The following is a 13,621-nucleotide window of genomic DNA, read 5'->3' on the forward strand; positions in this document are numbered from 1 at the left end:
GCGCCCAAACAGGTTGTATTTTTTTCACTATAGAATTAACGTTTTAACGTGCTCTTAGACATCAAAATAGTAAACAGAATTCGATTATTCTCTCTATTATTCTCTCATTCTTCAGCCCTCACACAACCACAGTCGATGAGTGAAGTAAACACTTTATTTTACCTTCTGCATAATTAAAGACAACCTTGTACAGGTACACAGAAAATATGTAATAATGCACCCTAAACAGAGATTTAAATAAAATGTTAGACAAAGAAGAAAATAACCGCAATTTCTTTTTATATATTACGACAATAAAACCAAACAGGTACAATCATTGTGTCTGTGTAAAGAATAAAACGGTCATCCAAAGGTCCAGCTGCGGAACCTTTGAAGTCCTGCTCCCCAGTGAGGTGTCAGGCTGCGATGGTGCTTTGACAAGATGTTCCTTTGTCCAATTTAATGGCTCATTTATTTCAATATGAATCCAAAAACATGAAAGACTGCAGAAATAAAATAGATCCACAAAACCCAAATCCATCTAGTCAAGTTACTGCCATAAAGGTATGGGCCGATATGTACGTGGGAAATCGTTTTAAAATGATCCGACTGCAGGTTGTAAAAGGGAAGCGGACACGACTAAAAAAAAAAAAAAAAAAAAGTGCTCTAAATACCCACTTGACATCGATGACCAGCAGCACGTCAAAAAAGGATCCAGCCCACTTGGCGTTTTGTCAAAAATCTCCAACATCTAAATGTCCTCCAGGTGTGCACAGTGTATACATTTGTTTTGTTTGGAGCCATCGAGAAGCCCACGACGACATCAGCAAGTGAGATCAACTTAAGCCCACACATTTAAAAGCCCATCCCTGGATGTTCAGCACGGCCGACTGTCCAGCTTATAAAAACATTGTGCTCATTAGTAGCCTTACCATCCCACGAGGTCCAGTTTCAGAGACTTTAACTACAGTAGAAGTCACACAGATGATGCAACTACAAAAGGCAAGGAGCATCCGACACCGAGAGATGAGGGCCATGGTATACATTCAAGTGACCTAAACATAAAAACAAAAAACAGGTGAAGAGTGGGTTTCTCGACATCAGGAAGTGAGCTGTCCTCAGGAGATGAGCGAATGTGGCCTCCAGCTTATTGTAGCTTGACAAGCAAGGAGTTGCAGGGGCCACAGACAAACACCGTTTCCCTCTGGGCCTCTGGAGCTAAAGATAAAGAGCACAGAAATATAAGTAACTCTCACCTGGGATGAGGAGTTAAGATATAGAAATACTAAATGTTCCAAGCCTCTCATATCAGTCGGTCTGGTTCCTCTCACCTGTCGCTCCCATGCTCGACCGAAACACCTTGAAGGAGCAGCAGCGAGAGCAGAAGCTGTTGCCGCAGTTACTGCAGTTCTTCTGCAACATCACAACGCTTCATATTAATAGAGAACAGGAGCTGTTAAACATGGCGAGAGTCAAGTGTTAGTCCTCACCCTTTTCTTCAGGACTGAGAAGACAGCGTTGCAGCTTGAACAGTTGCCTGAAAGAAAAAGGCAGCGCCACCATGTTTCAAACTGAAAATCACAGTCAGTTTCAAGTCCAACAAACCCACCTGTGGCGGCAGTGGGGTAACGTTTGCGCAGCTTCTCTGTCAACTTGGACACTTTGCTGCGGATCGGCTCGTTTCGACTTAGAAGGCCGTTTTCAGACATGGTATCATACTCCGGCGCAACCAGGGGCCCGTCGTCGTCCTCCTGCAAAATATGCTAAATGAACTTGACAGTTTTGTTTAAGCATCACTGGGACTCAACCAGCTGACATCACGCTCAGACTGTATGAAGCTGCCATGTCAAGCATCCGTTCACAGCCACATCACATACACACAAGACAAAGCACAACTTGAGAACGTGAACATGACAGGTCAAGATGCCACTCATCGGAAAGGGAGAGAATGAAACAAGTTTAAATAGAAACAAGATTCCAAGGATGGGACAGGAAAGTGAAGTGACTAGAGACATGATCTTACCACCAAGACCATGGGAGCTTCCTTTGACGCAGTAAAACATGACACCAACACAAAATCGTCAGATAACACAAGCACAAGAGTGTGTCAAAGATCAAGAATAAATCCACCAGTGCCCCTGACATGACAGTGAAGAAGGGCCCACCAGTGAGAGTCGCTTCTTAAGACTCACCTGCAGTGAAACTGAACTTTCCTGAGTTCAGGGAAGAGCAGCAGAACAAAAACAGGGACAGGTGACATGTCAGTGAAAACACAGCAAGCGTACTGCAGCTAACTGTTTTACCAGGCGGAGCATTTCGGGTGCATTCATGACATCTAATATAAAAACTAGCCATGTAAACGGACACATTTATGCTCACTGCGATACAAAAGCAGTGTTGGTTGCATTATGACCACCAAAAATCAAAAGGAAAATGGACGACCAATATTATTAGAAAGGCTGGTGTAGGTAGTTTTTAGGTGAAACATGTACCTCAATTGCATCCTTGAATTCGTCATCAGGTTCTGCCTCCTCTGCTTCCTCTACGCTTCCTGGTGACAGGTCCTGAAATCACACACAAATGCTATTTCTGTTGACTCTATTGTCATTTTCAAAAACACCAGGTTGGGTTGGCGTGGCAACATATGATGACTCTTTCTCCAGAGTTGTGTCAGGAAAAACAGTATGAAAAGGCTGACAACATACAGTATTAAAATGTAAAACTCCTTTCTAAACACAACAAGGTTTGTCATTTACTTATAATAGACAGCCATAATTGCTTAACACAACAGTTGGAAATGCATTTCCATACCACACAATTTCATTCTCATGTAGCGATCATTTTAGATTTCTACAAAGTTGCTGCCTTGACTGAAATGACTGTGGCACTCTAGAGGGCAGCTAAAAGTTTTTTTGTATTACACCCTTGGGCCACAAGACGCTCAGTTTTAATACATTAGCCACATATGGTGTCAGTAGTTTCTCACTGGATTGACTTGACAGCTGCAGATCTGTGAGAGTTAACAACTATGGAGAAGTTCCTATAAAAATGATAAAGAAAGCGATGGCGCCCCCAACAGTAAAAAAAAATGTTCATGTAAGCACCTGTTGACGCAGTTTTGAAAATTAATGAGAAAAACTTATGGCAATACTTCTATTTGCACTTTACTTATACCTTCTTTGTAGAGTAAATAAAATGTATTGTGTTTATTGTATGATATTTAGACATGGTTTTATTATATTTATTTTATTCAGGATTTTATTAAGCTTTTCTGCTGCTGGTTGGACTTTTCTATGACAAATATATATGCAACAATCACATGGTTTCATCTCATTTCACAAGGTTTTGGTTTGTTTACATGAAAGTAGATTAAATATGGTTATTGATCACAAATTAAATCAAGAGTCATGAATCAGTTCTATCACTAGAATGGGCCCATTTGTTCTGGGAAAGGTGGGTCGCCCCTTTTCTCAAGCTAGCATTCAAATGTACTTGGAATTTAGCATGACCATGAGAGTATACAGACATACAAGCTAGCAGACCAAGACCACCACTTCTGCTTTGCACAAAGGACTCAATACAATCGCAAACTGTGACACTTACTGTAGGATTATGATATAACCGCAATAACATATTAAGTAATATGAATGTGAATGAAGCCTAAATACGTAGCGCCATATAGAGAGAGAGCCTTGTCACCTCCAGACTTGTGGGTGTGGGTGTTTGGTCCACAAAGTTGCTCTGGCTCTGCTCATCCCCGACTGCATCTGAGGCCTGGGCGGGACCCACATGGAACACCTTTCTGAGGTCTGATAAAACTGGACATCAAAGACAGACCGTTCAATTTTAAGATGAGTGAGTGAGTGAGTGAGTGAGTGAGTGAGTGAGTGAGTGAGTGAGACACATGTCGACTGAAGTGAGTTCAATGGTATCGCTGCATGACAAAAGAAAGTGAGAGACACGGATGGTAAACAAGAACCATAAATAACTTCAGCATCAATTCACAAGCATTAAGACTATTCACAGCAGCAAACTGATGCTTTTGGTTGAGAACTAGGCAATGACATAACTTCCTCTAGGGTCAAAGCATGAGGTTCAACTTCACTAACACCTCAGATTACAATCAACAAAGCAAGGGCCGGGGGATTATTTCACCTCTACAAAAGTCTTCATTCCAGAGGAAGATGGTACTGTTGAGCCCTGCAAGCACCCAGCCCACAGGAGCGATGTACAGCAAACACACCACCAACAACATCGCGCCGTAGAATCTGGAGGGAAAGATTTCAAAAGTCATCCACGAGTGAGACACAACACAGCAAGGATTATGAACTAAACATTTGTACAGGTTTGGAATAGCACAAGGAGCCAAACCTGGAGGACTTTGTGTGGTTGTCCCAGTACAGGACCTTGTAAAGTGCTTCTGCTGATTGACATGCAGACGTCAACATGTCATCAAGGTGCTTCAACCTGGTGGAGACCCGAGAAATAGAGAAGAAATCAAACACCAACAGTAGATAGTAAGACCAAGACTCAAAAACGTGTTGTGCATACATGTTTCTGAATTTAATAATTTTTTTAAAAACAAGAATTGCTTTTAGATTCTGCATTAAAGTGTCATTCCATCATATGTGTATCATGCAAAGCACCAATGACCATCTCATGAGAAATTTGCCCCAGGACAAATCAAACCTTTCTTTAAAAAAAATTATCCTGCCCTTTTAAGTACATCACGCTTTTTTCCAACAAAAACAAACTCCCTCTTACAGGTCTTTGACTTCCAGCATGGCTTCCTGTTTGCTGAGGTTAACCGTCTGAAGATCTCTGCGGTGCACTGCATGGTATCGCCGCTTTTGGAGCTCAGCCTCCGAAGGTTTGCCCCCGTACCTGTCCTGCAGGTAGCCCAGGGCAGCAGGCATGGTCACCACAACCACACACATCGAGAACCACCCCACTGACAGAGGAAAGTCAAACGGCACAGTCACTTCATCAATTATTCAAAAGTTACAAGAAGAAAGATCAATACCGGCTACTACCTTCATTAATAGTGCAGAAGAAGACATCGAGAAACAAGCAGACGAACAGTGAGCACAGTGGCATTCTCCACCTACAGGATTAGATAGGTTAGATACTAAAGCTGCATGTCCAGATTGATCCCCGCCATCGGCTGACTTTCACACACACCCGAGCAGGAAGCGAGCCAGTTCCACCGCGTCCGCAACCGGTTCCAGATACAGTGCCATTTTCTTGTAAGACACCACCATGTTGAGAAGGTCAAAGTGTGGAGTGTTCCGTGGGCTCCCAAGCTCAGACACATCCAGGGAACCTAAGGTTTCGTTGGACAGAGTGTGGACCAGCTGCCCACGCTCCGCCCGGTCCCCGGCAGCAGGTGACTGCTCTTGGAATCCTGCTCCACTGTGCATCGTCCTAACTGTGAACAGCAGACAGAGAGAAGTGTCCGCTAGAGGTAGTTCCTGAAATACAGAACAATTGTTTTTGACCACACAATCGACAACAAAGTCCAAAGAAGGAAATGCATAACATGGTCCAGGAGCAGAATGAATTGTTTCTGCCGTAAAATATGTCATATTGACCAGTGAAAGGCAGAATATGATATATATAATACTGTGATATGTATATATTTTGTCAAGGAGAAGGATTCAGTCAATGTGGCAATATGTTAATAACATAAATAATAATATAAATAAAATAGAAACAAATACAGAGAGTTATCTTTCATCAAATTGATCATCTAAGCAGAGACAGGAAGCAGCAACTACGTGGTTAAGTTAGGCCTCAACATTTTCTGCTGATGAGCAGAAAAAGTTCTACTGACATTTGTGTCATTGAGTTGTTATTGTACTAGTTCCCCTCACCAAAATCCTCTTTGATCTGCTTGTTGTTTTGTCAGTATCATTTGTACTCAATAACCACTTAAGATTAGTAATGTATGAAGAAATTTGAACAATAACAATAGTTTAAAAAATGTTTTGGAGATGGCGTTGTGTGTGTATTTTGAACACAAAACAAATATAGTATGACCAGTTCCTCGACTTTCTTCTCAGTTGGCTGATTAAATTGATATATATTTAAACACATCTTCCATCTGAGGAGATAAATTGGCGACACAGATGGCTTTTGAGCCGAGTGCTCAGGGTTTGAATCATAGTGAAGGCTATGGTCATTGGAGATACTAAACTATGACCCTTGTCTTTCCGTTACACAGACGAAATGTTATTTAATATAAACAGAACACGTACGAACACAGTAGATTGGGCTTCGGCTGGGACAAACACCGCCAGGCTCGTTCTAAAAAAGTACCAGTAATAGTCCTGCTAGTGCTAACAAGGTTGAAGAGTATTATTAATGGATATATATGTTGACATAATCTCATATTAAAAAGTAGCTTTAATTTTACACTTAGGTTGATGCTCAGCAAATATTCAACTTAAATGTATAAACAGCGATACGTAAATGTTATCTACAATAACCTATCGTCAAACACTAATATATTAATACACTGTTTTCCATTCGGAAACGCAACAATGTCTGAATTCAGAACGACAACTTACCGAGAGTGTAACAACTTGGCAAGTAGCAGCAGGAGTGAGACGAGGATGTCAGGCCAAATCACACATCCTCATCCGCATCTAGCGCTACAGTCCCCATGACAGCGTCGTGTCTTCCCGCATTTCCGTCATTTATTGCGGACGTAGCCGGTAATAGAAAGGCCAGTCGTCCAATCTCCTCGCTCTTCTACTCGATATTTTGTTTCCTCAAGCTAGCAGGGTTAGCTCCGCAGATCTACTTCCTGGTTTAATCCAGTCTGAATAATGGATAGAAGAGAACGCGCATCAGTGACGTGTAATCGAGCATCGATATCAATCGATGATGTTCATTCGCCTCGTTTCTAATCATATTGCTATGTATCGGCTCCTCCATCACCCTATAATGGATACATAAAACAACAGGGTTTCACATCATTGTCATAAAATCGATATATTCATTAAAAAACGTGAAATCAAGGCGTCACAGGAACGACACAATTCTTATATAGAATATTATATCCCCACACTTTTCTAGGTATATCGATTTAAAATTATTTTGTCTGGGAAAATGTGTCCAGAAATAATTGTTCTTGCTTGTCACAAATGTGTAACAACATGTACCTTGAGTTTGCAAATTTGTTTAGAAAGTTTGCGAATGTGTTTTGCACGCCACCGTATATTTACAGTCTGACTGCCGATACGGAAGCACAAAAAGAGGCATGAAAAGAAAACTACCATACCAGAATTCAAGATAACCGCGATGTATTCAATTCCAATAAAACATTTTGCACTTTTTATGAGCCATTTCAGAAGCCTCTTGCACCACAACTGGGAATCCCTGAAATTGTTATTAAAATCTACTAGAGGACTTTTTGACCAGCAGTTCCAGTATACATGACCGGCCCATATGAACGACTGATACGTACTGTGAAAGACGTGCATCAGTACACTGATGTGCACCCGCATGTAGACAAATACAAAACAAGTTCTTTCGAAAGTGATTTCTGTGGTGAAGTGTTTATTTTTTGTGTGTATGTGAACACAAAGTATGTTTTTCAGAAAAATAAAGCCCGCAAACATTTTTACAAGGCCTTTATTACACAAGTAGAAAAGAGAGAGTAATTGTTAAAGACATGACAGCATGGGTCATCTTAATTTTAATGAAACGTATTAACTAAAATCAAGAACCTGGACTGTACAGGACATCTATAAAATGAAGAGCTTGCACTACCTTCCTACTTATGGGACCGCTGATGTATCTTCAGTCCTTCTATATGTCTGAAGGACTTCTCACACCACCCACAGTTGTAAGGCTTCTCTCCAGTGTGAATCCGAATATGTCTTCTTAATGCGTTTGAGTGGCGGAAACGTCTGGAGCAGATGTGGCAAGTGTACGGCCGCTCTCCTGTGTGGATGCGAAGATGGGTCTTGAGGTTCATCAGATAGTTAAACTCTCTGTTGCATATGGTGCAGCGGAATGGGCTGGTCCTTTTGCTCGGGGTCAAACTTGCTGGATTTATAGTTTGACCCAATGTATTATAAATATTGCTAATCGTATTCTGAGGAATATGGACCTCTGCCGTTGGTAGTACAGAAATTGTGATGACAGACTCCACGGGCAACATTTGGCCATTGGCGATCGCTACTTGAACAGGACGCGCGGCAGCCAGTTCTGGAAGATAGCGAGCACACGACAAGATGAATTTATATTCTGTTACATCAATACAATAATATCAAGACATAAAATCTGTCCAAGTTTCACATCCCACCTCCAGTTTGCCGCGGTACAACATTCTGCCGCTCCTTTGAAACTATAGACAGCGATGACTCTGCTTCAGATTCCCTCTTCGGGCTACAATCCTCCACTTTAATTTGACAGGTTTCCTCTTTGATTTTCTCATGCTTCACTTTAACCATGTGTGGAGGGGCCTTCTTTTTGTTTCTTATATTTTGGGAAGCAATCTCAGTCCTGTCGTTGCAGTCAACTACATCTCCGTCGACATATCCTACAAAACAACACAAGAAACAGTTGTTAGTTGGAGCTTCATTTCCCTCACTGCAAGTATCAGATGATCCATGATCTTCATCTATGAATGCACGTTTGACTTTTGGATTTTCAGTACAAAATGCATTTGAAGACAAAACATCAATATACTCGTAGCTAGACTTGAAGTTCTGGAGACCCGTGTGCATCACTAAAATCAGTATCCTCAAGCACATGACCATCAATGCACAGAAACACTTATATCATACACACGATTCATTTGACAGCCTCTGTTTACAGTTGATCTGTCTTGTCAAGTCTTGGTCTTCACGTCTATTGTGCAACTTGACAATGGCAAAACGATTTCCCAACTTGTGTGGCCTTTCAGTTCTGTCCTTACAAACTAAATAGTGGTCATCTGTAACTTCACACCCACCAGTCGCAGTGTCTTCATCGGAACTGATCACATGAGGCTCCTCATCCACTTTCAAGGCACCGACCTCGTCCTTCATGCTTAGATACAAGTGTCTGGTTGAGACACCGTTGGGATCCACGGTGCTCTGCCCGGCAGCAGCAGAGGAGCCGCAGTCATTTATAGGCTTGCAGTTGTTCTTGAGGTAGTGCTGACTCTCACTTCTTCCTCTGTCCATATAACCTTTAGCTCGCTCCCTTCTTTGGCTGAGAGATTCCTTCTCTCGACGCATCACCTCCAGGTATTTGTCTGTTGTCTGGCCGACTAACTCCGTCACCTCCCGAACTGCGAGCTCCACGGCCACCTCGAAGGCTCCGCGGATTGCAGCGACCAGCTCCAGTTTAAGAGACGCGACGACTTCATGGGTCTGGTTTTGCTGTGGCATAATTGTGCCAGGTCATACGCCACACTCTGCGTTTCCAAAGACGAAGCGACTGTTTACGCGTGCTTGCGATTCTTCTTCGCGAGTCCTGCGGGGGCGCACTGGCAATGCGCCACCACAGCGCCACCTCCTGGGCCAAGGACGAACATGAACAAGCGTCCTTCAGTTCCTCCACATCCTGTTGCGCTGTCAGTCATGTGCCATGGATAAACATTGAGCTGACGAATACAATTCTCATTCAAATGAAGAGCTGGTCAAGCGTCTTTCGCAAGTTATTTACTGTGTCCCTTTCATGTGGACCTTATTTTTGTTTGTGACTGGCGCCGTCCGTGATCTTACGTTTTAAGATGAACGTTTCCAGTGCGATCTCAAAATTATGCGCGGACTAGTGTAAATTTGTTCTTCTTATTTTTTGTATATATATTTTGTTAATATTAAGAAAAATATCTGAAATTTTATAAATGTTACAATTGAGCATTTGTCCAGTTGCTATCGTATAATTCATCTTTGTAAGTTCATATGTTCAGTTAGTTTTTTGCCTTTTCTGGTTTTAAGCCAAGGGCCTCTTGTTGTTTTAACTTCCGTTGGCGCTTTAATTTGTAAAACACGTGTTTTTTGCCTCCCACTGTTGACGCCTTGTTGCTTAGCAACGGCCGCGGTCTCCCCACGGAACACCAGGATTCGTAGATGCGTTTTAGGTGTGGAATTCTGTTGACTCGACGACAGTAAAAGTACGTCACTTTTTCACTCTACGCTTTGATAATGTGATTTCTATTCATAATTGTGTCCGTTTTGCATCTACTGCAAACCCATGGTTTAATATCCAAATTAGACATATTAACCAGGGTGGAAAATGTTGCCATTTATTGCTTGTGTGTTTGACAGATGGAAAATGGTATTGGAGTGAGAAACCATGCTAAACCGGTACCATACAGCAAAGTAACCCAGGACATGATGAAATGTAAGAATCTAATACATAAACTGGTTGCTTCAAGTTGCTGCCATCCTTCGTTTGGTGGAAGTAATAACTTATAATAAAATAATAGAGGCAATGAACGTTTTGTGTTCAGCAATGATGGAGAACTCAGGACTCAACAGTGTCCAGAGACGACAGATCACTGAATGCTTGAAACGTAAGTCTTGTTTTGTCTATATTTGTTTATAGTATTTGGACTAAATAGATAACAATGGCCTCCATATTGTAGTGTTTACTAAACATTAGCTCCTAGCTATTTCAGTTAATTCGGTGAATTCATTTCAAGTTGATCACTGTGTATCTTTAATTTAATGGTACATATATGACATGTGTTTACGTGTGTGTTCACATCTCGGACTTCTGAGCCGAAAGAGCTTTGTCTCGAGACAGAACCCGTAGTGTGAAAGTGCCCTTAAAGCAGTAAAGCAGTAGTTAAAAGGGTCACCACGGTGGTGTCCCAGTTTCACTTCATGACTTGTTAGGTTAAGCTGGCCTTGTATTTCAGTTGCACTTTTTGCAGATGGAGGACCGTTACCACTCAACCCAAAGCCACTGCCATCTGCGCTACCGCAATCCAAACCCACCAGAAGTGTTGGGTGTAGACTGCCTGCAAAGCCCTTGAGAAGAAGCGCTGAGTCATGCCGTTCTGGTGACAGTTACATCAGAGAGAAGTTTCAACCTGGTCCAACAAGTATGTTATCGACCTGAGACGTTTTCTCTTTATAGTTAATACTATGTAATAAGTTTATAGATAACACTTAATACAGAATAATAACTTTACAGCAATGTCTTCTCATGTTAGGGAGGTGATTTAAGTCGAGATAAGCATTGGAAAAAAATACTTTTTAATTTACTTCTACCACCGTTTCAAACGTGTACCTTGGATCGCAGGGGATTTGGAGAAAGAGAAGCTTCGGCTTCAAAACCTGTTAGCAACGGGCAAAGAAGATGTTTCCATTCAAGACGTCGCTCCATGTGTGAGAAGTGAGGCGCAGGAGGACTTGGATCCCACTCAGGAAGGTGAGCCCCTCGCTGCCACACCTCTGGATGGGATCATAACCCAGATGTGTCGTCTGCAGTGCTGGATCAAATAGAGGAGAGGCGAGAGTTTCTGGCAGACATGGCTGCTCTGGGACAGGAGAAGCAGTACATCCACATCATTAACACAGAGATATCACAGGTGACTGGGAAGTTGCTTCCTAGAAATTGTTCACTTTTGCTTTGAAACTAATGACATTTCCTCTTGTAGAAAATGGGCGAGTTAGAGATTTTGGAAAGAAGGCTGCAGGCGAGGAAGTGAAAGAGCAGAGGAGATGTGATGACTGAGTAGTTGAGTGTAACCTATTGTGTTAGAATCATCAGTGCAATTGCAAAGTTCCTGGAGACATTGAGATGTTGTAAACTCCAATAAATTACTACAAATATTTTGGCTGTTCGATAGGTTTCATCTTTTGCTTTTCTTTTCCATTTAAATAACTGCATTTGAGGCTTAATTCAACACCGTCTTTTTCCATATCCATTGTTTTGCATTCCATTTTAGTTTCCTTTATATCAAAGTACTCAACCTCGCAGTCAGTGTGTCACTGGTGAGCTATGAAGTTTTACAATGAACAACCAAAGGCCTTATAAAAGTTTAACAGGGCCATAGCCTGTGTTTCCAACTCTTCTGACTCATGATGTAAATGTGGAGCTTTTGTTCTACTTGAGTGCATGTCACAGCACAAGATTGGTTTTAAACCGTGGTCATTTCATCAAATATATCAAGTGTGGAGACAATCTCTAAATCTGAGGCTGTTGTACTCAAGATTTGAATATATGCTGGCGACTTCTGTGAGTCCCATTGAGCAAACCAAATGGCTTGAGTATTATATCAAGCCAACTAACACAAAGATATTACAGGGCCTTCAATACCTTATATTATTAGGTCACAATACTTAGATGTTCAGAAGCTTTATATAAAATTGATGGACACAAGGATCTTTGCATGGTTACTACTAAACCAGATTTTTTTCTTTTTAAATCACTTCACCAGCTGAATAGCTTGGACAGTGGATGTGAACTTGAGGAGCTCTGGGTGACTTGTGACAATACACAACAGGAAAATAATGTCAGACACTTACAGTAAGGCGAGAACATTTATTTCGCTCATGTCAGATTAAATAAGCAGCCCTTTGATAACTTCAGTCGCGGGCTTTATAATGGTCCAGCTGCGACATAATCCAGCCAGAAGGCCCCAGGACAGCCACGGACAGCACACTCATGACAAACACAGACTCCTGCGGAGAAGCCCAAGCTTCAGTTCAAGCCTTTAAATGAGCTCATCTGCAACCTACCATGACGCCCACGTTGTGCTGAGCAGGTTTACTGTGGATGTAAGGTCTCTTCTGAACCAGCACCACAGCTTTTCTCAGAGCGAGAAGTCGCCCGGTCCTCAGCAGGCCCGCAGCAACACCTGACATGATTTCAGAGGTGAAGATCTGAATGCTTGAAGGAGAAGAACGCGCACCTGTTTTCAAGTCTGTCTGTAATCGTGCTGCCTTTAAGTACAATAGGAGAAACACTGCAGTGTTCAAAGTCCATAGAATACTGACAATGTCCTTTGAAGAGCACTTTAATTGATCATCTTATTTGTACAGTGTGTCAAAGACATTCTGTTTTCCAAAACGATCAAAGACGACTTATGGTCTTTGTACGATGTTTTACTGGATCTATTTTTCTTGGAAGAGTCAGGCTTTAGTCTGGTTCTGGAGTAACGTGACAAGAACAAAACACCCTTGTTTAATATCATTGACTGAAAAGTTAAAAGTTCTCCGCTCAAACATCCATACGACTGGTGTCATCTGAGTGTGGAATGTGGACAGTGTGTGCGTGCTTGAGTGTGTAATCCTGTGTGAACTATTCAGTCTTGTGATGTCATGCTGAGTTAGTCACATGATAATTCACTTGCTACATTTCCGTTGAGAAAGAAATTATTTCTAATTTTTTTCAGTGAAAAATGTTTTGAATGAAAAAACTCACCTCCATTAACGGAAGTAAATTGTACAGTATTTGGGCAGGTAAATGTTGTGCGTAAATTAAACATGACCAGAGGAGGAGAGGGGGCAGCTGAGAACACGGATGTCTGGACACCATAGCCAAGCGGAAGGTTGCAGCTGTTGAAAACGAATCATAAATAACTTAAGAAACAAAAGGAAATTTGAATACAGAGCTCTTGCTTAGCAATTTTCTTAGGAGTGAAAGCAGAGTTAGTGCTTCTATCCAGAGTACAGATCCATCCTGGGGT

The 13,621-nt window shown here is 41.8% G+C and overlaps 3 protein-coding genes across 6 annotated transcripts; 1 reads left to right on the forward strand and 2 right to left on the reverse strand.

Annotated features, from left to right (window-relative positions):
* Positions 1–173: 173 nt before the first annotated feature.
* LOC128753972 (protrudin-like) lies at positions 174–6,792 on the reverse strand. Of its 4 annotated transcripts, none has more exons than XM_053856234.1 (14): positions 6,549–6,792; positions 5,161–5,407; positions 5,013–5,083; positions 4,744–4,930; positions 4,351–4,446; positions 4,135–4,247; positions 3,679–3,797; positions 2,472–2,543; positions 2,172–2,192; positions 2,003–2,023; positions 1,589–1,730; positions 1,470–1,516; positions 1,311–1,392; positions 174–1,197 (listed from the first exon to the last, which is right to left on the reverse strand). In XM_053856234.1, the coding sequence occupies exons 2-14, from the start codon at positions 5,397–5,399 to the stop codon at positions 1,127–1,129; spliced, it is 1,281 nt and encodes a 426-aa protein (XP_053712209.1). In that variant the 5' UTR covers positions 5,400–5,407; positions 6,549–6,792; the 3' UTR covers positions 174–1,126. The 4 variants fall into 4 exon arrangements, with proteins under 4 accessions (XP_053712209.1, XP_053712208.1, XP_053712211.1 ...); XM_053856233.1 differs by having other exon boundaries at positions 5,161–5,450; XM_053856236.1 differs by lacking the exon at positions 2,003–2,023 and having other exon boundaries at positions 5,161–5,450.
* Positions 6,793–7,545: 753 nt separating this feature from the next.
* On the reverse strand, positions 7,546–9,410 carry LOC128753980 (adult enhancer factor 1-like). The gene is made up of 3 exons (XM_053856251.1): positions 8,945–9,410; positions 8,294–8,530; positions 7,546–8,196 (listed from the first exon to the last, which is right to left on the reverse strand). The coding sequence occupies exons 1-3, from the start codon at positions 9,363–9,365 to the stop codon at positions 7,760–7,762; spliced, it is 1,095 nt and encodes a 364-aa protein (XP_053712226.1). The 5' UTR covers positions 9,366–9,410; the 3' UTR covers positions 7,546–7,759.
* A 420-nt stretch (positions 9,411–9,830) lies between these two features.
* On the forward strand, positions 9,831–11,755 carry LOC128753985 (UPF0193 protein EVG1-like). The gene is made up of 7 exons (XM_053856256.1): positions 9,831–10,093; positions 10,248–10,323; positions 10,433–10,495; positions 10,859–11,029; positions 11,230–11,358; positions 11,418–11,518; positions 11,588–11,755. Exons 2-7 carry the CDS (start codon positions 10,248–10,250, stop codon positions 11,636–11,638), a joined length of 591 nt encoding a protein of 196 aa, XP_053712231.1. The 5' UTR covers positions 9,831–10,093; the 3' UTR covers positions 11,639–11,755.
* Positions 11,756–13,621: the final 1,866 nt, after the last annotated feature.

The sequence above is a fragment of the Synchiropus splendidus genome, chromosome 2 (genome assembly GCF_027744825.2).
Source record: "Synchiropus splendidus isolate RoL2022-P1 chromosome 2, RoL_Sspl_1.0, whole genome shotgun sequence".
Lineage (NCBI taxonomy): Eukaryota > Metazoa > Chordata > Actinopteri > Syngnathiformes > Callionymidae > Synchiropus > Synchiropus splendidus.